Source organism: Heptranchias perlo, chromosome 26, assembly GCF_035084215.1.
Source record: "Heptranchias perlo isolate sHepPer1 chromosome 26, sHepPer1.hap1, whole genome shotgun sequence".
Taxonomy (NCBI): domain Eukaryota; kingdom Metazoa; phylum Chordata; class Chondrichthyes; order Hexanchiformes; family Hexanchidae; genus Heptranchias; species Heptranchias perlo.
This window is the reverse complement of record NC_090350.1, coordinates 27,749,656-27,777,037: the sequence shown is the minus strand read 5'-3', so window position 1 is coordinate 27,777,037 and position 27,382 is coordinate 27,749,656. Positions and strand designations below refer to the sequence as shown.

The 27,382-nt window shown below is 40.1% G+C and overlaps 1 protein-coding gene and 1 long non-coding RNA gene across 5 annotated transcripts; one reads left to right on the top strand and one right to left on the bottom strand.

Moving 5' to 3' along the window:
- On the bottom strand, positions 1–27,382 carry tmem39b (transmembrane protein 39B). 4 transcript variants are annotated; one of them, XM_068006633.1, is made up of 9 exons: positions 27,318–27,382; positions 13,617–13,799; positions 11,882–12,101; positions 9,642–9,725; positions 7,918–8,072; positions 5,299–5,635; positions 1,912–2,099; positions 1,157–1,277; positions 1–364 (listed from the first exon to the last, which is right to left on the bottom strand). In XM_068006633.1, exons 2-9 carry the CDS (start codon positions 13,742–13,744, stop codon positions 128–130), a joined length of 1,470 nt encoding a protein of 489 aa, XP_067862734.1. In that variant the 5' UTR covers positions 13,745–13,799; positions 27,318–27,382; the 3' UTR covers positions 1–127. The 4 variants fall into 4 exon arrangements, with proteins under 4 accessions (XP_067862734.1, XP_067862733.1, XP_067862737.1 ...); XM_068006632.1 differs by lacking the exon at positions 27,318–27,382 and adding an exon at positions 27,022–27,264; XM_068006636.1 differs by lacking the exon at positions 27,318–27,382 and adding an exon at positions 26,524–26,836.
- LOC137342615 (uncharacterized) lies at positions 5,516–10,583 on the top strand. Its single transcript, XR_010967304.1, has 2 exons — positions 5,516–5,618; positions 7,753–10,583. It is a non-coding gene; the product is annotated as an uncharacterized lncRNA (long non-coding RNA).

Genomic DNA, 27,382 nt, shown 5'->3' with positions numbered 1-27,382 from the left:
TTCCAGAGATATAAAAATATTTTAATAATGAAAGTTACATGAAAAAAAAAGCAATTGTAACAAAAATACAAAGCTCTGATCATTTTAACAGATACTGGACAGGGGGAGGGGGAAGAGAGAAAATAGTTTAATTCACTTTACTCTCTGCATTTCCACTTGTAGAGTATGAATATGCTTTACCCAGGACTATTCTGTCTCTGAGTAGTTTAAAGAAGGCATAATAATTACTAAAGAGAATCAATGCCAAAGATATTGTTTGATGCCACTTTTCTGAACATATTAACGAATACAATTGATAGAGTATGACGACTCCTTCTATAATGATAAGAATGTTCAAGATCCTCAGTGGTTTATTGAAGAAAAACTGCAGAGAGATAAAACAAATATCAGAGAACATGTCTAAAGCTAGCACAAATTATGTATAGTAACCTTTACTTTAGTTACTCAATTAAAATCACTTTTGCTATTGGCATGCTTTATTAACTCATGGCAAAATTAGCAAGTCATCCCGTGCATTTCTTAGTAGCTGATCTACAGCAGTACTGCCATAGGCAGCTAGCTTGCAGCCTCTGCAAGGGATGCTGAAACATGCACCACCACCAATGAAGATCATCAGCAACAAATATTGCTTTTTATATTAAAGCACATTCCAAAGAATCAATTTTGACATTCTTTAATTTTGGCCTTCGATAGTTGAAAAACAATATATGTGTTTAAATAATAAGCATTGACATCATCAAGGGCATTGGCTTGGAAAATATTTTCTACACTCATCTTAAGGCAACAGCATTAAATTCTGAACTTATCATAGAGACAGTCATTAACCATGATCCTTGACAGATCTTGCTCATTACCATAAAGTGATGCGCCAGTCACAGCTACACATGAACATTTATGACCCACAACTTTGAGACAATGTAATTACAAAAAAAAAGAACAAAGTCTTAAATTGCCCACTAGATATAAAATGTGGAAGATTAATTGTCATCCCCAGGGTCAGGTTCCGCAGTTCTCCAAGCCACTTGTTCCAATGTCACCAATATTCCACATTTAAAACAAATGTTAAGAATTCTTTATAACAATTTTATTTTTAATATAATTTTTATTTTTACACTGATAGTAAAAGTTTCCTTTTAAAATGTTTATTCATACTTACATAAAATCTGAAGTGTGAAACATCTGAAGGGATTGCCACATTGTAATTTCCCATTGCTTTGTACACATTCTTATTGTGTTTTACTAACACTCCCTGTGGCCACATATACTCTTCTGACCAACTTGGGGAAGAAGGAAAAAAAAATATTATTGATGCTTCTTTTTATAATAGACTTTCAAAGTCAAAAATAAGCATCTTCTCCGATCTATAGTGACCAGTAGGAACTTGAGTTTCATTACAGATCTACTTCATTGTCCCGGTGACAACTTTGTACAAAAACACATAGTATTCAGTTTCAATGGTTGCAAAATAGTTTTGTTATTGAATACAGCCCCTCCCCAAAATTCTTGTAATGTACTTTTTTGCTGAACTGCTCCCATTTCATGTACAAAATTACAAAAAAGGTACATATTGAGGTAGTACAGTAGGAATTAATTTTATTCTTTCCCATTGGAATGGATTTTCATAGAGGTATGACAAAAACTCCCTTTATCATGTTGAATAAGATGTTAAGGATGTGAGTTCATGGCCATAATAAATACAGTGACAATATAATTTTTATCCACCCTGATCAACAATGAAGATTTTATAACTTTTAATGCAAAAAGTTCTAAATGCAAAAAGCAAGGTATAGCCCTGGTCAACGTTCCCTTGAAGAAACTGCCCAAGACTCTGAGTAAAATCCAGTACTTCATATCTCAAAGCAAAAAAAAACAAAATACTATAAAGGGCAGAGTTAAAAAAAAGTTACTTACGGATGCTGAAGCACATTGGAGCAGAGTGCAGGGTCTACTTTCTGCCAGCAACCTAGATGTGCTGCTGCCTTGTGTAGCAAGTCACAATACCGTGGTGGTAAAAGATGCCTCGTTAGTATTACACATGTGCTGACCCAAACCAAGATAAAAAGTTCACATGACCACCTCTTGTCGTAATATTGTGTACTCTATTAAAAGCATAAGAGTATTTTAATATATATAAGATACAATAAAAGTACTGAAAAGAACAGATTCTTCTGCCTATAGCAAAATCCTTAAATATTATATACTAATACCCATTACATACCATTACTTTTTGCATGAGGAATAAAGCTGAAGTTCAGAAATATTCGTATTCATGAATGGACATTACCCAGAAATTGATTTGGAGTATCTGTATCAGAGGTATCCAAACTATGGCCTGTGGACCACATACAGCTCCCAAGCCCAGGCAATCTGGCTCATAAAGCCGAGGCAACTCTGTCCTATATTTATTACTTAACAAGTTTTATCCTTTTCGAATTTCGTGGGCCTACAGGTTTGTTAATAGCTGTTGTCCATTGGTGGATAAATCCTAAATCAGAGCACCAAGATCTGTTTACATCAGCAATTTAGATACATGCCAATAATGAGAAGGTGGATTTAAAACTTTATACATATCCCACAAGGCCCCATGGTATGCACTTCAGCAACCCACAAAGACAAAAAGGTCATTCCTGATCAATATATTATTAGAAACGTCAAATCCAGGGCCTCATGGCCAAATCTGCCTTCGAGTGACAATTGGTCTCCGAAAATCACTGTCCTTAGGTTTCTTCTAGCAATCGGACCGATTCGTTCCAACCACATGATTCGCGGGGGATGGTGGGGGGGTGGCAAGTCGAATCTCACTGGAGTTCTTTCCATCAGTATTAGCTGCTGCTCTTTTGTCTCACTTCTTCCCAACCGTACCCACCTCAACCTCAAAGGTAGTCCTGGGTCACCAGTATCATTCTCCCAAGTATTTTATTGCTCAGTCCCTGCTCTTGTGTACATAAAATCTCTGCTCCACACAACTTCCCCCCAACCCTCAACAATGGCATTGCCGACCTCCTCTGCTCCCAGTCCAATGGTATGCATTCCTGCTTCCTCTCATCCATTGCGGTTATTGTATTTCAAAAAGTGGCAATGTTAATCATTTAAGCAAACGCTGCCACTGAATCACCTCCAATGCCATGGCTCTGCAAGCTTTATCTATGGATCACATATTGTATAACGTAAAATCCATTTTATGTTATGAGAGCAATGTCATGAAATCCTCGTACCTGCCTTTGTAATCTCCAGATTCGATTATTCCAGTGCTCTCCAAGCCAGCCTCCCATCTCACACCTTCAAAAACTTCAGTTCATCCAATACTCTGTTACACAACTCCTATCCTGCATCACGTCCTGCTCTGTTCATAACCCTGTCCTCCCAATCCAGTGCTTCAAATTTAAAATTCTTATCCTTGTGTTTAATTCTCTCCATGGCTTTCCTCCACTCCTTCTCTGCAACCATCCCTACCACGACAATCCACACCCCCACCCCTCCAAAGTTTCCATTCCAGATGCTGGCCATTTGAGCATAAAACCCGCACCCCCACTCACTATTGACAGCCGAGCCTTCAGTCGCCTAGGCCCTAAGCTCTGGAATACCCTCTCTCAACCCTTCTGCCTCCCTCTCCTCTGTAAAGACCCTCTTTAAAATGCACCTCTGACAAAACTTTTGGTCACTCCTCCCACTATCTCCTTTAGTTGTGTCCATTTTTTTCCTTCTGCCTTGGGACATTGTCCTACATTAGTCATTATACAAATGCAAGTTGTTGTTGCTTGCTGCAAGACAAACCAGTGCTTCTTCTCTCCACCCAATAATAGTAAAGGGGCTTTCTTCCCATGCATGCCTCATTCTTCCCCCTCCTCCCAGCAATTGCTATCAATATAGCTTCTTGCCCACCCCAGGGAGAGGTAAGATCATTTTTTGCAGCTGTGGTACGCAATAGGACGTATTTTCTATGATGCAGTTGTAAAATAAAAATAAACGGTCTATATTTAAACCTGCATGCTGCTGCCATAGCTACAGAAATATTTGAAATGCTAAAAATTCTTACAGGATGCGCTTTCAGATATGTGTGAATTGACGCAAGGTAAAACAGGACAATTTAATCTGTAAACATATTCCCTTCCAGTTCCAAATATGTTAACACAGTAAGAAAATGTTTTAAATGAGGCTTACAGTTCTGTAGCAAGACAAAGTACCTCTACATTTTTTGTAGAGGAAACAGGTTAGAAGTAGGTTATTTAATTTGGATTTTGGGGAAAATTTTACTGCATTTCTCAAATACTAAGGAAATATTTTTTCTGCACTTTTATCTAATTCTATTATAATAGTCAGCATTAGAAGCTTACAATCAGGCTTTATATTATTGGATTTAAATACAAAAACATTTTTTGAAAACTGAAAAGATTTCTCAGTTCACAAGAGAATTAAACAGCAAATGAACCACTGATTAACAGCAGTTAAATACCATTATGACTGAGCTCAATTCTGTCAGGCTGAAGGCGGCATAAAGATCAAAAAATGCAGGAAATTTGAGTTCCAAAGAGGGTGCCCATACTGGATTTTGTCAACTACCTTCTGATACATGTGGTGCAAATGCCTGTGAAGACGACTTACTATTAACAGATTATGTGTAGTCACTATTTAGTTTTGATAAGTGCCAATCAGCAACTCTTCTCATTAATTTTAACCAGAGTCACCGAATAACTCAGCTGGTTAAAGCAATCAGTTGTTGAGTCATAGAGCAGGAAGGTCTCAGGTTTAATTTCTAGTTTGTGCTGAGTAAGGTGATCTCATCCAGTATAGCAAGCAAGAGTTCTGCAACTAGCTTCAGTGCCTCTAAGGAAGCGAAAGGAAGGGAGGAGTGTACCAGGGTTTCATTCCTGATTCCCATCCATTGGTCCCTGCTAACAGTATACATGAATGAACATTAGGTGAGGAAAGGCTGGGCTGTGATATCCCTCTTTCTCCCATCCCCGCCCTCCCATTGCCAATAGTCATTATCTGAGCTCACAAAGCAAGAATGGCCACTTGGCTGAGGTACAAGTTGGCTAAGCTACTCAATGAAACACCAATAAGCAACATGGACTTGTCTGTTAGTAATGCAGCTTAACTTCATAAAATGAAAACAAGTGTGTAAGTCCAAGATCGTAAGGTTTTTTACTCTTCATTTTCCATTTTCTTTTGGTCTTCAAGAGAACTTGTGGACCACTGGTTGCAAATACTGTGAGCAGACCAATGTGTCCAGAAGGGATGCCTACCAGGCAACTTTAGAAATGATTCCACTGAATTTTATATTTATTAATTACTTACCTTTATAAACCAAACAGGCACAAAGGCTATGTAATATGCACTCAGCATTGCATTAACCAGAACTTCCTTCATGCGCCAATTAAAGTCCATTTTCAAGTGTTCCACCTCATTTCTTATCAAGTCTGGAGACAAGCAGCATGCATGTGTTGGCATTGTGTTTATGCTGTACATCTGATTAGTATGATGTTTCCATGTTTCCTTTAAAACGGTTAAATAGTCTTTGCTTCTTCCAACAGCTGTTCCTGTCTCGTTGGGGCCTATGTTAGCCACAGATGGTGGGAGATTTGACTTCTTTGGATCATAATTCAGTCGAAAGAAAGGTATGTACATTCCAAACCTGCAAAAATGGAAATTCAATAAGCATCTTATATCCTTTGTCAATTAATCATGAAAATTCTTAGCAGCAAATCCGTTTATGCAGAGGCCTCTTTACTCCATTTCCACCCCCAGCCCACCCCCTCCCCCAAGTTACAACATCCGTATAAACTTTACAATTGAGTAATTACCTAGCCTAGGTATAAAAATTTCTGGCCTGTGACATTTTAATTATGGTATCATGAGTATGTACCTGGATCAAAATATGTAGATCAGAAGCATATCAATTAAGTATATACTTAAAATCATGTGTGTGTGTGATCCAGTGCATTTCCTAAAAGCTGTTCAAATATAGAAGAACCCAGTAATTAAAAAAAAAATACAACCTATTCCAAGGCAACACGACTCTGTCAATGCTTCTCAGAAACTAGTTACTGGGAGGTGAGGGAGTAGTACGAAATGACTCTTGCTCTGATTCATCATGTCCAACACTGTCTGCTACCCCATGCCCCACGACATCATAGTGAGCAGAGGAAACGCTCTTCCGTAGTCCTACCAATTATGGCAAAACACACGAGGCTCAAAATATTCCTCTTAACTTCATAGTTAACATTGAAGTTACAAGCACCCATCTTGTATTGATGAACACCACAGCTTCACATTTAATTATGGAGAAAGAAATGGGGAAAATTAGGCTGGAGTGAGGGTAACCCCAAGATGAGCATCACACCATCACTACAGCAGCTTGAGTGGAGGATGGAATATGAAGCTTTGCATAGCAGCCTCAATGCAAGGAATGGGGGGGAAGTCATGGAAAAAGAGTCGCCAGTGTTAAGCCAAGTTTCAGTCAAGCCCATAATAGCAATATGCTCCAAGACGAGGCTGTGGAATGCAAATATTTTGCAGGGCAACATGGAAGGGGAAGAGTAGCCCAGAAGGGGGTGGGGGCAATGGAACTGGTGAAAGCACAAGAGTGGAATGAGGAGGAGACTTGTAAATAGTCTCAAGAATTTGATCGGGAGAGATTTTGAAAGATCAATCCCAACAGAAGTTATTCAGGTGAGATAGGGCATTTTGGCTACGAGAGTGCCTTCTGGAGTAGAGTTGATGGCATTGGTAGGTGTGGTGAATAATAGTCAAATTAAGGCAGTAGAAGGCTGTGAGCCAGTCCAGTAGGGAATAAGAGCTTTAGATGGTAAACAGAGAAAAGGAATAGTGGTGGGCTGGAATACTGGACAGAGCAAAGGAGAGAGAGAGAGAGAGAGACACAGACACGAGAGACAGAGAAGGAGATAAGGGCGAAGCAATGAGGAGATGGGTAGGGAGGCAGAGGTGCTTAGGTCCAGGACAGCAACCCTTATGCACTCACAGTGGGGCAGGAAAAACACACAGGTCTGGTCATTTGCTGCAGAATTTGACATGATTGAGGAGTATCACACAACATTAAAAGAGTATTTGGGAATGTACTGTTACCATTAAGCTAAATAAGTCTAGTGAAAACACTATTAAAAATCTGGGTATCAAAGAAGAATGCAGATCAAGAATGTCAAAACTGGATACCTTTTCTGAGAAAATTCGATAATTACTGTAGATGTCATTCTGGCCCACCTGCATCTAATATGCACTGAAGCAGCTCGAAATGCTACTAATTTTCAGGCAAAACACAGCAGTGACAACTTTTAACTTGTGGAATCCCATAAACTTGAAACACAGGTAAATGAATTCCAGCACATTACGGGCAAAAACATTTGAATTACATTCCTAATGTGGTGGCTATTATCCAAGTTCCTTCTTAGATTCAATTGCACACATGACCCACTGTTGGACAACTAACACCAATTACTCCTATTTCAATGAAATAGTACCTCGCTGTCTTATTTATTTCCCTTCTCCAGCTGTATTTTTAAATAAGTGTTTGAAAACAAAACACTATTTTGCATTACTACACAATACTTACTATTTTTTAAATATCCCATGCATTTTAACTATTAAATGTAATTCATTCATGTTAAATGAAAACAAAAATCAATCATGTTATAACATGATGTATTAGCATTTTACAAAAGTCCAACTATTCTTTTCAACCCCTTTTTGGCCTCACCCCCTTAACTCCATTGTACCTATTCTTTTTCCCTCCAGCTTGGTGTCCATTTCATACTTCAATTTGTTGACTGCTCGAGGACGTCATTGCAGCATGAGGAGTGCTATATGAATGCCAGTTGCTGTTCTATCACACAAAGTAAGGTTACTCTTTTTTTAAAAAAAGAAAAAAAAACAGTAAATCTTTGGAAATCAGCAACTTACGGATAACACAGGAACAATAAATTCAAAAAGGAGTATGTTCGAAAAAGGTAAATGAGTGATCGACACAGACTCCATCCCGTTCCAGTCAGAACTGCAAATCGAGTGGTCACAAAAATGACAGACTGTGGTACTGAGATTTTACCACCATGAGAGGCCTGAGAAGTAAGAGAAAGAAGCAATGAAGCAAAATGAAATTGGAAAGTGGCACATTGGGCTGTACTTTTCACCCACTGATCATGACAATTTTATTGAAATTATAACTTTAGACGAGTTTCCAGAAATGTGCACCAATTTAAATCTGCAAACTACTTAGTATTCTGCTTTAATTAGCTAAAATGCTACAAATCTTAATCTGCACTTTTATTTTTAGAATATCTATTTTCCACATCACCTATCCTCATGGCCAAGTGAAGTTTCCAGTATACAGCAGATTGTGCCAAATTATGTACAGTTTATGCTGCCTACTTGGACTATGGAGACTGCTCGACCTCATTTTATTCGTCTGGGCTGAATAGGAGATTGAAGGACATTGTTCTCATCATTGAACCACATGGAATCATAGACAGTTACGGCACAGAAGGAGGCCATCCGGCCTATCATGTCCATGCCAGCCGAAAAAGAGCTATCCAGCTTAATCCCACCTCCAGCACTTGGATGTGCATTTGAAGTGCCGTAACCTACAGGGCTACAGACCAAGTGCTTTTTAAATGAGTTGAGGGTTTGTGCCTCTACCACCCTTTCAGGCAGTGAGTTCCAGACCCCTGCCACCCATCATTGCCTAATGATGGTATTTTAAAAAATAATCAAGCACACTTTTTGTACTGTAGTTCAGTACATTTCTTAAATTCTACTTATTGGGCCGGATTTTGCTGTGAAATAACGTCAAGGCTAACAGCGCTCACTGTTATTTCTGTGCAAATCAGTTAGCAACTTCCGATGCCCGCACGTGCGCAGTTAAAGGCGGAAATCTGAAAGTTCCCGAACGAGATACATTGCTCCTCCATAAGCTTCATCTCGCCAGCTGGATCCCCATTCCAATAAATGAAACAGTGTTACATTCCTGCACTGATGTTGCAGATATGGACTAAACTCACCAGCAAAAGTTAGGGCTTGCCAATTCTGATGCAAGTACCCTTTTAACGACATAGTAAATCTTAATAACTGCCAAACAACCTCTCTAGCACTGAAAATTAATTTTAACAAGTGTGGAGTCTCGTTCCTTCAGATTTTAACATTGGACTTTTAAAAAATGTATTTAATTTTTCTTCAAAACTTTTTCTTTCTGTCTTTTATCTCTGTCTCTTAATTTAATCTTTCTTACGCTCTCTATTTTGCTTTCTGTACCTGATTTGACATTAAATTTACTATTCTAACTTACACTTCCTGGTTCAGACTCTGCATGGCTTATTAACATGCTTCAATCTGATTGGTTAATTGGTCAGTTGCTTGCCCTTTTCACACAGGTCCCTGAAGAGGGAACCATGATTTTTGGATCTCTAAGTAAGAGGAAGTTACCATGCAAAAATTCAGTCTATGGGCAAGGGCAAGGGCATATGCAAGTCTAACGAACAACAGGCACGTTCCTTCACCGTTCACAGCAAAATCCGGACCAATGTTCAACAGAACAAAAAAAAACTTTGTACGCAATGAACAATATGAACCCTTATGGAAATGTGAAGAATACACATTACTCAAAGTTAAGATAAAAGTTGAATGCAACTTACTTCTTTCACAACTGCAATTATAAGACGACGTGCCAATATAATAATAGTGAGGACTAATAAATTGTAGTCAATCAGGTGGAAATTCTATAATGGAGAGAGAAAACAAGTACTTCAGCATAACTCAAGTTTCTGGTGCTGTGTCTCCTTTCATGTTAATTCAGATCATGCAAAAGAACTGCAAACAGGTGTTTCATCAAGTTTAATAGTGTACTTCCTTGGCCATTAAAAGTCCTAAATATTGAGATATGTCTTAATGGAAAATATTATAGAATGTAAACAAATTTATTTTTACACAACCCAACAAAATTTTTGTATTCCGCAAGAAGAATTTCACACACACAAGTTTACATTACAGTGATAAGCTTCTCTAGTTTTAGAACATTTCCTCAAAACCCTCCTATGCATTCTTTAAAGAAAGACTCCAGCATAAGACTCGACATTGTTCTTACTTAAGTAGTCATTAACTACCAGCCAACCCCAATTTTTAAAAAAATACATGAACTTTTACAACTTAAATGTTGGCAACATTCTTTTCTCCTCATAATTCCTCGCTTTGTTGTTCTTCCCTGAAAGCAGTTTCTCATGCTGAATGAATAGATGATGGTAACCCTCCAGTACCTCATCCAAGTGTCCACTCTTCATATATGACCCTAGACAGTGAGCAACATTGCCAAAGCTTGACTGAATGCCCAATATCAAAAAGTAAATATTTTATTTAAAAGTCATACTATTGGCCCTTGGCTATTGAGGGAAGTTCATATCAGAATCTTGGCCAGGGAGCAACTGGTTATCAACTAAGCACTGCAACATAAGGATTTTCAGAAAAGGAACCTTCATCTGCAACAGTTTATCCAGAAACTTTGCATGGCAAAACTGACTGAATTCTCCAATGAAGAAGTGAAGATCAAAGGCTTAAATAAAAAAAGTGTGTGGTGTTAAGAATATTTTTGATTGAATATTGTACAGTCTAGTATTGCCAAATCATAATTCTGTTTCCTATGCTACTGTGTGCTCTTTAAGTTGTAGGGCAGTCCCGTTGCTCAGAAAAAGTCCTAGCCTTACAAAACAGGAAGATCCTGGGTGCAATTCCCTAGACAGTGCCGAGTTAAATGATCTTAACTAATAAGAATTAGGAGCAGGAGTTGGCCATACGGCCCCTCGAGCCTGCTCTACCATTCAATAAGATCATGGCTGATCTTCTATCTCAACTCCACTTTCCCGCCCTATCCCCAAATCCCTTGATTCCCTTAATGTCAGCCAGGGCAGCAGTGCGGATGCTTCAACTGACCTCAGAACTATGAGCAGGGAGGGAATTCCCATGAGATATTAGGCCTGCTTACAGGAATTTTTATAAAACTGTAAGAGGAAACTGAATTTAAAAATCTATATTGTAACATCAGCTCATTTGATTGAAGCCACTAGCTTTCACACCATCTCCAAGCGTTGGATGTGAAGACACAAAGACCCCTCAAAATGGTGTAGTGATGAACTTGAGTTTTGTGCATTTGATCACCTGCCCCACACCACTGATTTATTTTTCAATTAATAAAACCCAAAACATCAGGACCACCATCAATTGGCCTGCGGTCCTGAACATCATTTGTACTGGGAGCAGCAGATTCTATCAAAACAATCAGCAGTGAAAATGAAAACATTTCAAACGGAAACTGCCAGAAAGTCCAATTTTTTTTTGTGAAAAGACACTACTGACGTGTACAACAGACAGTTAAAGAAAAAATTCTGGATCAACACCGGTAAAAAAAAAATTGAGGATTGTTCAGGCATTTTGATTCACAAGTATTTTCAGAAAAAAGTACGGAGAACTTGAAGGGCAATGGGGAAAAAGTTTATGATTAAGTCAATTTTGCATGGGTTGTTGTAAAAGTGAGCTTGATGGCGAATAGCCTTTGCTCGTTTCAAGCTTTCTTATGCCCTTGGGTCCTGGCCCAGAATTCCTACTGCCAGAGCACAATAGGAGCAGCAGCCCAGATGTTGGCAACACTTTACATATTCCTCAGTATGCAGATTCACAGTATGGTTGAAAATAAGATTTTATCATCAAAATGCCATGAATTTCAGTGTACAGTACACATGAACATAGGTACATTCCCTCTTTACTTATCAACATTAGGTTTGATTAGAATTTTAGCCAGTCCAGGAGAAAGTTGGGTTCCATCAAACCTTTTGACCAAAAGAACTCACACCCAGTAGATCACAAAGAGTGATAAATTGATACTCACCAGTGATGTAAGTGAAGGTGGATGAGCTGGAGGATACCACCATACTGTTTTATAGATATTGATGTAATGAACGAACAAAGCTATGAGGTGGCAGAAGAGAAGGTGAAGCTCGAACAGAATGCTTTTCTCAAGAGGTAGTTCAGGAATCTTACTGTGTTTCAGAGGGATCACAGTCTGCGTTGCCAGGGGAGGGCTTGTCAAGCCAGTTCCTGAGCCACTCCTAATGACAAAAATAAAAAAAAACTGCAGTTGCTAATGTCATGATAATATAAAGATTGTTTAAACAATCACTGGTCAAGACATGATGTTTCCTCACTCCTTGAAGTAAAACTAAATTAATTTAAATACTCTTCCCCACCAAGTATCATCACCTGTCCAGAAACCCATTCGTTTATAAGCAATTTTAAAAGTAGAAATATTTAACAAAGTGATCTGTGTATTGGGGAGGGATGCAGAGGATCATTGTATTAATCAAACAATTAAGGAAAATACTTTAGCTATGTTACATTTTAATGCTAATCAAGTGGAGTATTGTCTTTGCTGGGGAATGAAACACCACATTTTGGGTACCCACTGTCAGCATCAAACATTCTAATGTTTGGCTAGAGTTAAATTCTCTCTATTTTGCCCCAATGTTCTTAACCCCCTCTATCCTACACCTCCTGTTCTCCACCCACCCCCCCCCCCCACATTAAAGGGCACAAGTGGGAATTTTTCCTTTTCCCACACCAGTCACGGGTTCTCTTCCAATTGACTGAATTGTAGACATATGGATCTTCATTTAGGCGGCTCAAATTCATTTCATGTAGGGCCCTTACACCGATACAGAGGAGCCTTTCATGCAAGCAGAATCAACCCCAGGTTTCAGAGGTGAAAGGGTAGTGAGATAAATCAATATGCTACCAGTGTCCAAGCTGCCAAATATTAATAAATACTGCATTAAACTAATTTTAGCTACACCCAAAAAATGTCAGTTTGCATTGGTGCTACTTTACAGAACTACTTCTCTACCGTTAGTCTCCCTGGGCAAGTGTGCAGGTAGGAAAATTGTTGCACTGTTGCAAGAAACAGATCACCAGCCACAGGGAAGTGCACAAGCAAGATACCGAGTACGTTTCCTCCTTTCCTATGGGAAGCACTATGTCTTTGATCTGTGACTCAATAAACCATGGCCGAAATCCAAAACCTCATGCATGTGCATACAGCACTGAAACACACCCCTCTTCAACCATTCTTTTTACATATAAAATAGGATTCCTGCTGCCTCCAATAGTGTGAATGCTAATATCACTCCACCATCTGCAGAATGTAAATAATGCAACATTTTTTTTACTCAAAAAAATTGAACCTTTGCAAATTGCATCTTTTTAGGGGTTTCATTTGTGTATTTTTCTGAAGACAATGCATTGTGTCAGATAATCAATTGAAATGCTTAACAGATGACAGGTGCTTCATGTTTACTTTTGTTAGACTAGGATAATGGGGCTAAAGTTAATCAGCTGTTCTGCTGGATTCATTGGATCCAGTCTGTGGGACCTAGTTTCCAGGATGGCCCGATGGGGCAGACCCTCTGCCCGTTCCTACAAGATGATCAATGTGAAAAGGCTCAGGGCCAGGGATTCCCCACGTCGGGAGTTCCCACAGCGCAGTCTCACAGGGACAAGGAGCAAGATTAGAGGCTAGTTAGACTGCAGGAATCAATCACTAATTTTCACTCCTTTAGAGCGCTCTTTACCTGGTCCTTGATCGTACTCCTGTAATGGGCGAGCTGGTGGAATAGCTAGAGCCCCCTAATGATCCAGATTCGTTGAGTGGCGTTCTGCAGTAGGATGTCCTACTTGGCCCTCTTCTACCCCCTGCCATGCCAGAGAAAGGCACTTTTTTCAGTTTTGAAGTTTACCTTTGGTACTGGGGCTTGCTGTAATTGAATAAAAGAACATGAGTGTTACATCACCTTTTGTGTAACTTGGGTTGTAAATGGATAGAAAATCCACAATAAGTTACTGAACTTCAAAAATTCAATCCGATTTTCCCTCCTCCTCTTGTGAAGGCACCATCTGGGGTCTGGCTCCACAAGTGCTAGCTGCCCTCCAGTACCTAGCACAAGTAGTCCTTCATCATCTACGCGTATAGACAGACAAAGTAATTGGCAGGTTACGTGACGACGAGCATCACCATGGAGCTCAGTTCAATCATCGAACATTCATGTACATCCATTTTCCAGCAGTGGTTATTGAATATTAAATCAGACTCGGGAACCTGAGCTGACTTTTCTTCTCCCTAGCCTGGAGCATCGACATCATTAGCATACAGCTCCTATTACGTCCCAAGGAGATGATCTAACTCAGCACAAACCAGTGATCGAACCAGAGACCTTCCTGCGTTCTTCCACATTAGGTAGTGCACATATCAAGCCAACCATACGTGCACATACTGCACTTTAACATTGTATATGTTGCTTTGGCAGGGTGCCCCACCTACCGGTGTAACTTTTCCCCCAATAGCAAGTTAGATTAAATGATTAGCAAAGCTTCAATGCAAAGACAGACAACATTTCAAAATATAAAATGGAGGATTGTTACTGCGAACCTGCTGCAGCCCCAGGGATCAGTCCTTGGTGCTGTTCAACGTACTTTGAATTACTCAGCTACTGCACTGACAATTATTTCATACAGGTTTGTCCAGTCAGAGTTTGTTTATGTTTCTTAAAATTTCTGCCAGAACCCCATCAAAAATAAATCACAGTATACTTTGGGATTTTAAATTACATTATCAATTTATATTCAATTTTACCAGTTTTCCTTATAGGCTGCAAACTAAGTAGCATTCAATTAAAAAAAATTAAGGGTCTCCTTTGTCCAAGTGTTTTGGCTCAAAAATATTTAGCATTCTGATAAAGTTCTTCAGATTGCATAAAAATGTGTAAAAAAATTAAAACTTCAAAAAAAAGGTAGAAGTTCAGTTAACCATTACACTTGTTACTAATCATGTTGAAGTTAAGGATAATTGATGTTTCGGGCACATTCCATATACGGGGGAGGAATCTCGAAATATGACACGTCCTTGCTGTTCGCAAATGAAAGAAAACTTTCAGACACATTCAAATGCTCGTGATTAGTATGTTTGGGAATAACCAAGTTAAAGTTAGCCACTGTCAGAAACAAGTCATGGTGGAACTCGGGCTATATTGAAAAGAAACCAGAAGCCAACCATGCTTGCTGAGTAGGTAACTTGACTTTTATCTATCCACATTGATTACTCATTCATAGTTTTATTTATTTATTTTTTTTATTCGTTCACGGGATGTGGGCGTCGCTGGCAAGGCCGGCATTTATTGCCCATCCCTAATTGCCCTCGAGAAGGTGGTGGTGAGCCGCCGCCTTGAACCGCTGCAGTCCGTGTGGTGACGGTTCTCCCACAGTGCTGTTAGGAAGGGAGTTCCAGGATTTTGACCCAGCGACAATGAAGGAACGGCGATATATTTCCAAGTCGGGATGGTGTGTGACTTGGAGGGGAACGTGCAGGTGGTGTTGTTCCCATGCGCCTGCTGCCCTTGTCCTTCTAGGTGGTAGAGGTCGCGGGTTTGGGAGGTGCTATCGAAGAAGCCTTGGCGAGTTGCTGCAGTGCATCCTGTGGATGGTGCACACTGCAGCCACAGTGCGCCGGTGGTGAAGGGAGTGAATGTTTAGGGTGGTGGATGGGGTGCCAATCAAGTGGGCTGCTTTATCTTGGATGGTGTCGAGCTTCTTGAGTGTTGTTGGAGCTGCACTCATCCAGGCAAGTGGAGAGTATTCCATCACACTCCTGACTTGTGCCTTGTAGATGGTGGAAAGGCTTTGGGGAGTCAGGAGGTGAGTCACTCGCCGCAGAATACCCAGCCTCTGACCTGCTCTCGTAGCCACAGTATTTATATGGCTGGTCCAGTTAAGTTTCTGGTCAATGGTGACCCCCAGGATGTTGATGGTGGGGGATTCGGTGATGGTAATGCCGTTGAATGTCGTGGGGAGGTGGTTAGACTCTCTCTTGTTGGAGATGGTCATTGCCTGGCACTTATCTGGCGCGAATGTTACTTGCCACTTATCAGCCCAAGCCTGGATGTTGTCCAGGTCTTGCTGCATGCGGGCTCGGACTGCTTCATTATCTGAGGGGTTGCGAATGGAACTGAACACTGTGCAGTCATCAGCGAACATCCCCATTTCTGACCTTATGATGGATGGAAGGTCATTGATGAAGCAGCTGAAGATGGTTGGGCCTAGGACACTGCCCTGAGGAACTCCTGCAGCAATGCCCTGGGGCTGAGATGCTTGGCCTCCAACAACCACTACCATCTTCCTTTGTGCTAGGTATGACTCCAGCCACTGGAGAGTTTTCCCCCTGATTCCCATTGACTTCAATTTTACTCGGGCTCCTTGGTGCCACACTCGGTCAAATGCTGCCTTGATGTCAAGGGCAGTCACTCTCACCTCACCTCTGGAATTCAGCTCTTTTGTCCATGTTTGGACCAAGGCTGTAATGAGGTCTGGAGCCGAGTGGTCCTGGCGGAACCCAAACTGAGCATCGGTGAGCAGGTTATTGGTGAGTAAGTGCCGCTTGATAGCACTGTCGACGACACCTTCCATCACTTTGCTGATGATTGAGTAGACTGATGGGGCGGTAATTGGCCGGATTGGATTTGTCCTGCTTTTTGTGGACAGGACATACCTGGGCAATTTTCCACATTGTCGGGTGGATGCCAGTGTTGTAGCTGTACTGGAACAGCTTGGCAAGAGGCGCAGCTAGTTCTGGAGCACAAGTCATCAGCACTACAGCTGGGATGTTGTCGGGGCCCATAGCCTTTGCTGTATCCAGTGCACTCAGCCGTTTCTTGATATCACGTAGAGTGAATCGAATTGGCCGAAGACTGGCTTCCGTGATGGTGGGGATATCGGGAGGAGGCTGAGATGGATTATCCACTCGGCACTTCTGGCTGAAGATGGTTGCAAACACTTCAGCCTTGTCTTTTGCACTCACGTGCTGTACTCCGCCATCATTGAGAATGGGGATGTTTGCAGAGCCTCCTCCTCCAGTTAGTTGTTTAATTGTCTATCACCATTCACGACTGGATGTGGCAGGACTGCAGAGCTTTGATCTGATCCATTGGTTGTGGAATCGCTTAGCTCTGTCTATAGCATGTTGCTTCCGCTGTTTAGCATGCATGTTGTCCTGAGTTGTAGCTTCACCAGGTTGGCACCTCATTTTTAGGTACGCCTGGTGCTGCTCCTGGCATGCTCTTCTACACTCCTCATTGAACCAGGGTTGATCCCCTGGCTTGTTGGTAATGGCAGAGTGAGGAATATGCCGGGCCATGAGGTTACAGATTGTGCTGGAATACAATTCTGCTGCTGCTGATGGCCCACAGCGCCTCATGGATGCCCAGTTTTGAGCTGCTAGATCTGTTCTGAATCTATCCCATTTAGCACGGTGGTAGTGCCACACAACACGTTGGATGGTGTCCTCAGTGCGAAGACGGGATTTCATCTCCACGAGGACTGTGCGGTGGTCACTCCTACCAATACTGTCATGGACAGATGCATTTGCGACAGGTAGATTGGTGAGGACGAGGTCAAGTAAGTTTTTCCCTCGTGTTGGTTCGCTCACCACCTGCCGCAGGCCCAGTCTCGCAGCTATGTCCTTCAGGACTCGGCCAGCTCGGTCAGTAGTGGTGCTACCGAGCCACTCTTGGTGATGGACATTGAAGTCCCCCACCCAGAGTACATTTTGTGCCCTTGCTACCCTCAGTGCTTCCTCCAAGTGGTGTTCAACATGGAGGAGGACTGATTCATCAGCTGAGGGAGGACGGTAGGTGGTAATCAGCAGGAGGTTTCCTTGCCCATGTTTGACCTGATGCCATGAGATTTCATGGGGTCCAGAGTCAATGTTGAGGACTCCCAGGGCCACTCCCTCCTGACTGTATATCACTGTACCGCCACCTCTGGTGGGTCTGTCCTGTCGGTGGGTCAGGACATACCCAGGGATGGTGATGGAAGAGTCTGGGACGTTGGCTGAAAGATATGATTCTGTGAGTATGGCTATGTCAAGCTGTTGCTTGACTAGTCTGTGGGACAGCTCTCCCAATTTTGGCACAAGTCCCCAGATGTTAGTAAGGAGGACCTTGCAGGGTCGACTGGGCTTGGTGTTTTGCCGTTGTCGTGTCCGGTGCCTAGTGGTCCGATGCCGGGTGGTCCGTCCGGTTTTATTCTTATGACTTTTCGTAGCGAGATTTTACAACTGAGTGGCTTGCTAGGCCATTTCAGAGGGCAATTAAGAATCAACCACATTGCTGTGGGTCTGGAGTCACATATAGGCCAGACCGGGTAAGGACATTAGTGAACCAGATGGGTTTTTACGACAATCCGGTAGTTTCATGGCCATCATTACTGATACTAGTATTTTAATTCCAGATTTTTATTTAATTAATTGAATTTAATTAATTAATTGAATTTAAATTCGCCAGCTGCCGTGGCGGGATTTGAACTCATGACTCTGGATTTTAGTCCAGGCCTCTGGATTACTAGCCCAGTAACATAACCACTATGCTACCGTACCTATGTCTAAATTTGATGGTACAAGGTGATTACGGTTCCAATTTTATGAGATATAAAGCCATTTGCAAATAGTTTGAGGCTAAAGAAAACAAGTGAAGATTGTTATCCTTAGGGTCTTAATTTTGAGAGTTGAAAAAAAGATAATGCAATCAAAGAGCTGTATATCAAGTGCTGAACCTAATTACAATAAAATGTATTCTTATACCTAAAAAGGCCTATATGGATACAGACAAAATGTACCGTCCACCACCCCCCCTCAAAAAGGTTCATAATTAAGATTGAAGAATCACTGGACAATTGGACCATCTGATAAAAGTCACTGGCACACCAACACAACAGATGGACAATGTACTTAAACAACTTGCAGTCTTTTGTTCAAGATCATTTTTAAAAAAATAAGAGCTGCCTCAATTTAGAACTACAGTACATAAAGGGAGTGGCATTCCCACAGTTGAATAGCCATGGTTTTCAGGCTCAGTTAAATGATCAATGCTTCCTCTCTCTCCCTTGCAAATTTTCCCAGTTTGTCTCAGCATCAACAAAATTGAACCTTTTGCCACCGTACAGGCAAACACCAAGTGTTGAACAAAAAAGTGAGACAGACATTGGTAACTCATAATGCAAGTCTAAAAGATGCAAACCCACATCTTAAATCAGAAGTCCTGCACAACCACATGATACAATGGGAATAAAAATTTAAAAACCAATAAAGAAAGACTTGTAGATAAACCACAAACTTTAAAAAAATACTTAGGAAACTATACATACCACAAGGCCAAACCCAAGGAAAAAACAGAACCAGTCAAAACATACTTTGACATTTTGTAAAACAGTGGAAAAAGAAAAAAATTAAAATCTGGAGAACTTATATATTCAGACGCAAATTGATTACCAAGAAATATCAGTACAATGTATTTCATGTGATTTAAGGAAAAAAAATGATGTGGTTTTCAAATTATTGCAGTCTCGATGATAACCAAGCTCCCATCTGTCTCCTCGGGTGGATGAGAGAGATCCCATAGAATTATTCAGAGGAGGGATTTCTCCAGATCAACATTCCTTCAACAAACACCACCAAAAAAGACTATCTGGACATTCCTTCATTCATTATTTGTGGGACCTTGCTATGCGTAAATTGGTTGCTACATTTGCCTATGTAACAACAATGACTGCAGTTCAAAATCCACTGGTTGTGAAGTGCTTTGGAATGTCGCATTGACATAAGGTGCTTATATAAATGCAAGTTCTTTCTTCCCATCATTTTAGGACTACTTTTAAAAAAGGCCAAACTGGCCTATTTTTACTTTTTATAATAAAACTTGGAAAGGAGGAAATAGAATAGAATTAGAGAACGGAAAGCGAGAAAACTAACTTGCTTTTATATAGTGCTTTTCATGACCTTAGAAGCACTTCACAGTCCACTACATATTTTGAAGTACTCAGTACTGAAGGGTCAGCCTAGATTATGTGGTCAAGTCCCTGGAGTGGGGCATGAACCCACAAATTTCTGATCCAGATACAAGAGCACTCACTACCACTGAGGCAAGGCTGACACCTATATTTGTCTTATACATTTACAAAATAATTTTGAGAGATTCAAGCCTACCCAGAAAAACAAAATCACCCACTAGATCCAGTTCATAAATCCCAAAATTTTAAAAAAACAACTGCATTTTGCACAGCCATTTGGAACATATATGAAAGCTGTAAAAGAGCCATACTATTTTAGTACAATGGCATTTTCAAACAATCGGATGCAAGGACTCATGGGTCTTCCAAATGTTATGCACTCAAGGATTAGGAATTCAAATTTTGCTCTTGTCCTTCCTGCAGAAGGCCACTGAAAAGAGGGGACATTCTCCTTAGGTTTCTTCTCAGTAATGATTATGTCCCACGATATCAACTCGCCTGGACTGGGAGAGCCTAGTCCCTCAATCCTTTAAATCAACTTTCAACTGAGACAAGATGACAATTCAGCCAATGCTAGGATGTAGATTAACCATATTATGAACATTTAATTTTGTGGTGTGCATCACACAGAATGTCAAAAAAAAACTATCTTGCAGCACCAAAAGTTCAATTTACTTTACTTCTAGGAAATCAAGCACACTAACAATAAACATGTTACAGCATGCTACATACAATGAAACTAGCATTGGCATCAAGTTTACATGTGGATGATACAACCAACATTGCATTGAAACCATGTTAATGGACATTGTCCTGAACCCCTTCACAATGTCGTTACTGCCCAGTTCTATTAACGGTTCATTACTACTGCTTTTTTTCCACCCTATTTTCATTTCAGTACTTTAGTTGACATTTACTTCCTCTCCATTCTTTATTGGTTCCCACTCTCCTAACCAACAGTTGAGCTTTGTGTCCATATTTTTAAAATTTAACTGCTTGTATCTTTGCTCCACATTTTGATCTTATTTCCTCTTTCATTTTTTCCTTTCAGTTTTATTTTCAGTTTCTCTTTCCTCTAATGCCACTCCTTTCAATACTGCTAGAGGTAGCCTTCTCTATTCAGTTAGAACAATTTCATTTGTACTAGGGATGATTAGGATAAACTGTACTCAAACTTCCCCACAGCTACTTCTACAAAATGATTACAGCAGCCCAGTTGTGTCTCTGGGACAAGCTAAATGGGCTTCATTAAGTTTTTTGTTGAGATGTCTGTTTTAGTATACAAAGTTCAGTTATCACATCTCTATATTCTGTCCATTCATTTGAAATCCCACAATTTGAATACAAGAATATATAACAACAATCCCCCCTACTCCCAGGGAAAAATGTAGATGTGAAGAAATTTTTATGCTTGTATGTATTGCTAAGTACATATGGAGTGTGTTACAATGCACTAATACCTCTTGGGGTTGATATGACATTAATAACCCAATGAAGCTTCACTCTTGTGGTTTATGATGCCATCTCAATCCCTTAATAGGTAACTACAAATCACTGCTAGATATCTAATTGTTTATAAAGAATGTAGCTTAAATTTGTTTTTTTTTTGAGCAAATATCCATGACATCTTCCCAGGCCACCTATCAAACCCCAGCCAAGAATCTGATTGGACACCCTGATCCCAACTGTCCTTAACCTCTGGCCTAGAATCTGAATGTTTCTCACCGATCACAAGACACTTCAGCTTATTTGATTTCATCCTTTCAGAATATCAACTTTACCATTTTTCCCATTACAGCATTTGTTTCTCAAATAAGTCCAGTGTTCTGGCCTTAACCACCATTCTTTGTAACCTGCTCCAGCTGTTGAATCACCATTTGTGCAAAGAAAAACCTTCTTGAAATCTGCTAGATTTGCCCTGCTATATCAAAAACTTTCATCCAGCATTAATTTTTGGACCTCATTAACTATCTTGTATACCTGTACAAGATTCCCCTCAGACATCTCTTTTCAAAGCTAAACAGCTTTAGCTTATCAAGTATTTCACATAGCTTTTCACTTGGATAGTTGAGGTCAGCCTCACTGATGCACTCTGCACTGCCTCTTGGATATGGATAGCCTTATGTTGCAGCAACCAGAGCTTTATGCAATATTCAGGTGCAGCCTAACCAGGACATGGTCCAGCTTTAGCATGAATTTGAACTCAGCTGATTTAGCAATATCACACAGCATGTTATTTGCTTTGATTACGGTCACCACACACAAAATAATAAATACCCCCAAGTTTCTTTCAACTTCCCTGTGGCAAGTTCTAACCCACCTAAACAGTAGGTGGGCATATCTGTTTATATTGAATGTCATTTGATACCAACCAGACCATGTCAAGCTCTTCTCCAAGACCTTGGCTGCCTCCCCTAAGTCACAGTCCTTATCTTTGTGTCACCCACAAAATTAAACTACATCGCATTGAGACTGTGATTCCAGATCATTTGTGGAACAGGAAGGATCTAAGTACAGATCCCTGGGGTACCCCACTCAATCCTGCCTCATGTTGTGATCAACCTTCCCTTATAACTAGTCTCTGTTATCTTCCTGCTAGCCAGTTACTGATCCACAGCCATGTCTTATGCTTGATACCCACTGTCGTTAGTTGTAAAATAATCTCTCATGCAATACTTCAACATCCAAACAACAAAACCAGTTCCATGCCACATCCCATATTTGACTCAAATGGGCTGTGCCACCATCTCTAGTTTCAACTTTCTTTGGGAGTTTAAGTTGGTTCAGTTGATTTTTGTGTTAGTGAGAACTTATCTACTTGATGTGTGATGCAGAGGAACAATGTCAACATTTCCAAATAATCTACACAAGTTTATGTATGTGTCCTGTAATATTAAATAAAATTTCACCCACTAGAGAGCTGCTTGATCAGTGATCTTTCTACAGAAATGAGGCTTTAGTAATGATCAAAATTTAGGGTAGGCTAATACTTCTCCACATATAACTTTTGTTAAATAAATTTAAGCCTCATATGGCAACAATGCATTAAATCAGATATGAGAACTTGCAGCTTATTTTTCTACAAATTTATCATATATGTACAATATAAATATATATACCAGGTGCATTTGTACACAAGGCAAATTATGCACTAAGAGGCAGAGTTATACTGGCTATATGATTTCAGCAAATCCACTCCGATCATCAAAAATTGTCAAGAAGCTCATTTCTTTCAAAGTAATTAGCCAAGCTTTGGGTAACAGCAGTGGTTAATAAAAAAATTTCTACTTGTTCCTTCCTTTTAACCTTCTTCAGTAATATAGGCAGGACATCACAGAAGTCCACAGAGACTTTCATGAAGTACATGCAATATTTTAAACAGTTCATCAGTAATTACAGATGAGGAAGGCATTTCAACCATCTTGGTTCACCTCTAGAATGACGCTAAAGTCACCCTATTGCAGTATCCAATTGGTTCCATGTATTGATCACTTTTTGTGTGAAGAAGAATTTTCTGATATCTATCCTAAATTGTCTTTTACTAGCTTGAACCTGTGGCTCCTTGTTCTACTCTCATAATTTAGTTTTGTTTTCTAAATTTTCCTTTTCCATACAATTTACTATCTTACATACCTCTAGAAGATCAACTTTCAAGCATCTAATGTCAAGGCTGAAAAGTCCAAGTTTCTCCAGTCTTTCCTCATAACAGACCTCTGACACACGATATCAGCCTCCAAATGTCTACCTTGTGTTTCAACAATTCTGCATTGATTCTGAATTCACTGTCTGAAGAGTACAGTCAACCAGCCTCACTGCTCTTCAAATCTGGATTTGTCTACATGCAGAAAATCTTCTGGGAAGCTCATGAAGAGCCAATACACATGATCATCACATATACAGGAAGGCCATTGAATTTCCCAGTTAACAGCTATAAACTATTTCTTGATAAACTTGCAAGGAGTTAGATCACAACAGTCAATACTTCAGTGGAAACCTCGTCAACTAAACATAGAATGCACAAGCTATATGCATCTGCACCATAAGATTCTAGAGGAAGGCAAGTGAAGAGCAGGAACTGTACATGGAAATCCATTTTTTTAATTAAAAAAAATGCATGCATCACAAAGCAATCTCAGGGCAGGAGTTTCATCTGAGTCAAAATGACAAAACACAAAAACAAAAGGTTAAGCCATTTGCATCTGGTACTAGAGGGAAGCCCTCAATATGACTATTAATTTGTAATGGCATCCATTAGTCTCTTATGAGATGTCTGATAAGGTGTAGTTCTGAAGGTTCATTCTTCCTTAGCAATCTTTAGAGTAAGCATTAGATGCTGAGTGCAGCTGGGGAGGACCAGAAAGCTTATTTCAAAAAGGTATTGTTCAATCATCTGAATACTGTTTGAGGAATACACCAACAGTGGTGATCCAGCAAATAAGTTTTTAAAAAAAACTAAATACAGAATGTTTAGGCACCGGAGAAGGTGCAAAAAAGATTTACAAGGATGATGCCAGAACTGAGAGGTTATGCCCATCAGTAAAGACTGAACATGCTGGAGTTCTTTTCTCTAGAAAAGAGAAGGCTGAGGGGTGACCTGATAGAGGTCTTTAAAATTATGAAAGGGTTTGATAAGGTAGACAGAGAAGATGTTTCCACTTCTGGGGGAGACCAAAACTACAGGCTATAACTACAAGGTAGTCACTAATAAATCCAATAGGGAATTCAGGAAAAACTTCTTTACCCAGAGAGTGGTTAGAATGTGGAACTCTCTACCACAAAAAGTAGTTGAGGTGAATAGCATAGGTGCATTTAAGGGGAAGCTGGATAAACAAGTAAGGGAGAAAGAAATAGAAGGTTATGTTGACAGGGTTAGATGAAGAGGGGTAAGAGAAAGCTAATGTGGAGCATAAACCAGTTGGGCCAAATGGCCCGTTTCTGTGCTGTGCATTCTATGTAATTCTATCTTATACAACATAAATCGTGTGCATGATTGTTTGAGTTTATGACTCGGAATAGTTTCACTTTCATAAACCACAGCCATATCTGTCATCTGCATCGTCCATGTGATTTATTTACATACCAGTACTTAGGTCTAGCTATAGAACATGTAGTTTGGATGTTTTCTGTATTTAAGCATAATCTTAGCTATTTTTCTTTTTCTACTCTGTACAACATTTAGACAACAAATTTGACAGGTGCAAAATATGATTAATTTGCATCCAGTGAAATGTAAACAATCCAGATTACTTGCATTCAAACCTTTCACCAGATGATTTTGGTTTTGCATGTGCTCTTGGAACAACATTATAGAGCTTTGGGTAATTTTGAATATAAATTAATATGAATTTTCAGAATTATAAAGGCAGTTCCTGCTATCTGTGTTATGTAAATTGTAAGGAATCTTACAACACCAGGTTATAGTCCAACAATTTTATTTTAAAATCACAAGCTTTCGGAGATTATCTCCTTCGTCAGGTGAGTAGTGCATTCACTACTCACCTGACGAAGGAGATAATCTCCGAAAGCTTGTGATTTTAAAATAAAATTGTTGGACTATAACCTGGTGTTGTAAGATTCCTTACACTTGTCCACCCCAGTCCATCACCGGCATCTCCACATCATGTAAATTGTATTCACAGAATGCCACAAAGACATAAAAATCAGTCATGTAAACAGTAGCAATGTCATCCTGAGTGCTCTTATTACAAACTCAAATAACAGCAAAGGGGCTGAAATTGTTTTAAAAGGCCAGAGTATTCAGTGTTTATATGCATCCATGTCCTCATACTGGCTTTACACTTAGAATATATAAACATTTAAAAATAATTCCACAAATAGAAGTAAATCAGTGCAGGGTAGGGGCCTAATATTGCATTATTGATCACAACATTTTGCATCTTTACATCAAATTTTTGTAGTTTATATCCCAATAATCCATTGCCAAACAATATTGTAGTTTAGGAGCTAAATATACAGATGGCAACATGTGCATATCATCAGACCCTAGGTCATAATCACTTTTATTATCCTCTGATCTACATCATAATAATATCTACAACACAAAAGTACTTTTTTAAAAAGTACAAAATTAACGACGTGTCTAATACAGCATTTAACTCAGTAGTCAATGTAACAGTTCAACTGAATTGTTGGCAGGGTACTCCACGTTATCTTTCCATTATATCTACATTGGCCAAATAGTCAACCATATATTATTTCATAATAAACTTACAATCGTAAGTCTTTCAGTGTAATATTAGCACACAGTAATCAATAAACATACACTAATCAACAGCAGCAGTGAAATCACACTCAGGCATCCATGGTATTCTATGCAGTTCCCTTTGTCCCACATCACCCTACCTCAGCTTCTTGACCATGCTCAACACACAACGGTATCGAAAGTTCTTAAAACAATGCATTTGCAGGTCACAAGCTATGAGAATAATCAAAACTCACACATTAAAAGAACATCCGCGTAGCTTACTCCCACATACACCATGGTATAAGATACAGCCATTTTCCTATTGTAAAATTGCCCGAGTCCTTGCAAAACAAAGGCTGTATTGACCCAACTTCAAATCTTTTTTCCTCAACCAATAATGGTTTCGAACTGGGTTATTTCTAATGCAATTATGCGATAATTACAATTTTTGTGTTCGTTCGTTGGTCCTTCAACATTTAAGACAAGACAAAATATCATCTCATTTTCTGCAGTCAGTTTTCGATGACTGACAGAGACCAAGTTTTGTCGGAATGAGCGTCCTCGGAGTGAGCAGTGGATCCCGGATACACCAGGTTGAGGATCTTTATTTTTCAGGGGAGACTTTCTCAGCTATAGCGCAAGAATTTAGTGTAAGAGTTGGTTCAATCTCGTCTATTGTCACCAATTAACGTTCATGTCTTTTTAAGGGAGAGGAAAAAAAAAAGGTAAGTACAAAATTCGGAGAGCGGGAGAAAACGAACTGGAACAATAAACAAAAAGTCTGGAGCGCGTCTCTTTGGTCCAAGCACTGGGTCATTTGGAGCCTAACCCCGCCTCCCGGCCTGAGTGACACCGAGGCCTGACTGAGGCCTAAACGTGGGGTGCAGCGCAAAAAATAAAATAAAGGCGTTTGGTAAAAGATATCAGCGGCGTAAACTCACCCGGTCCAACCGCGCCGCCCTACCAGCCAGACATTCGCCGGTGAACAAGCACCGAAAAAAAAAAGGGGGGACTGACGGCAGCTCCCGCCGATCTTCCGATTTAAAGGGGAAAACGTTGAGTGAATTGCGCGCCGGCAGGTCACGGAGCCCGGGCCACGACCAGGGAGCGCTCGCGCGCCGCCGCCGCTGCCGCCACAACACGTCAATCACAGCCACAACAAACGGCGCACGGCTTATTCACAATGGCATGCAAATCAATGGCAACGACAAAGCAATGCAAAAACCCCACAATGCACCTTTTGTTTCACTCTCTGCGAGGGTTTATTTTAAATGCAAATTTATAACTTTGATTTTACTTTCC

Bases quoted from the DNA above. Each gene is read 5' to 3' on its own strand.
- tmem39b (XM_068006633.1), bottom strand. From the start codon at position 13,744: ATGGCAGGGGGTAGAAGAGGGCCAAGTAGGACATCCTACTGCAGAACG. The intron at 12,102-13,616 runs GTAAAGAGCGCT...TTTTGTCATTAG, and splicing joins GGAGTACGATCAAGGACCAG to GAGTGGCTCAGGAACTGGCT. The intron at 2,100-5,298 runs GTAAGTAATTAA...TGCTTTTAATAG, and splicing joins TGCCTGTTTGGTTTATAAAG to AGTACACAATATTACGACAA.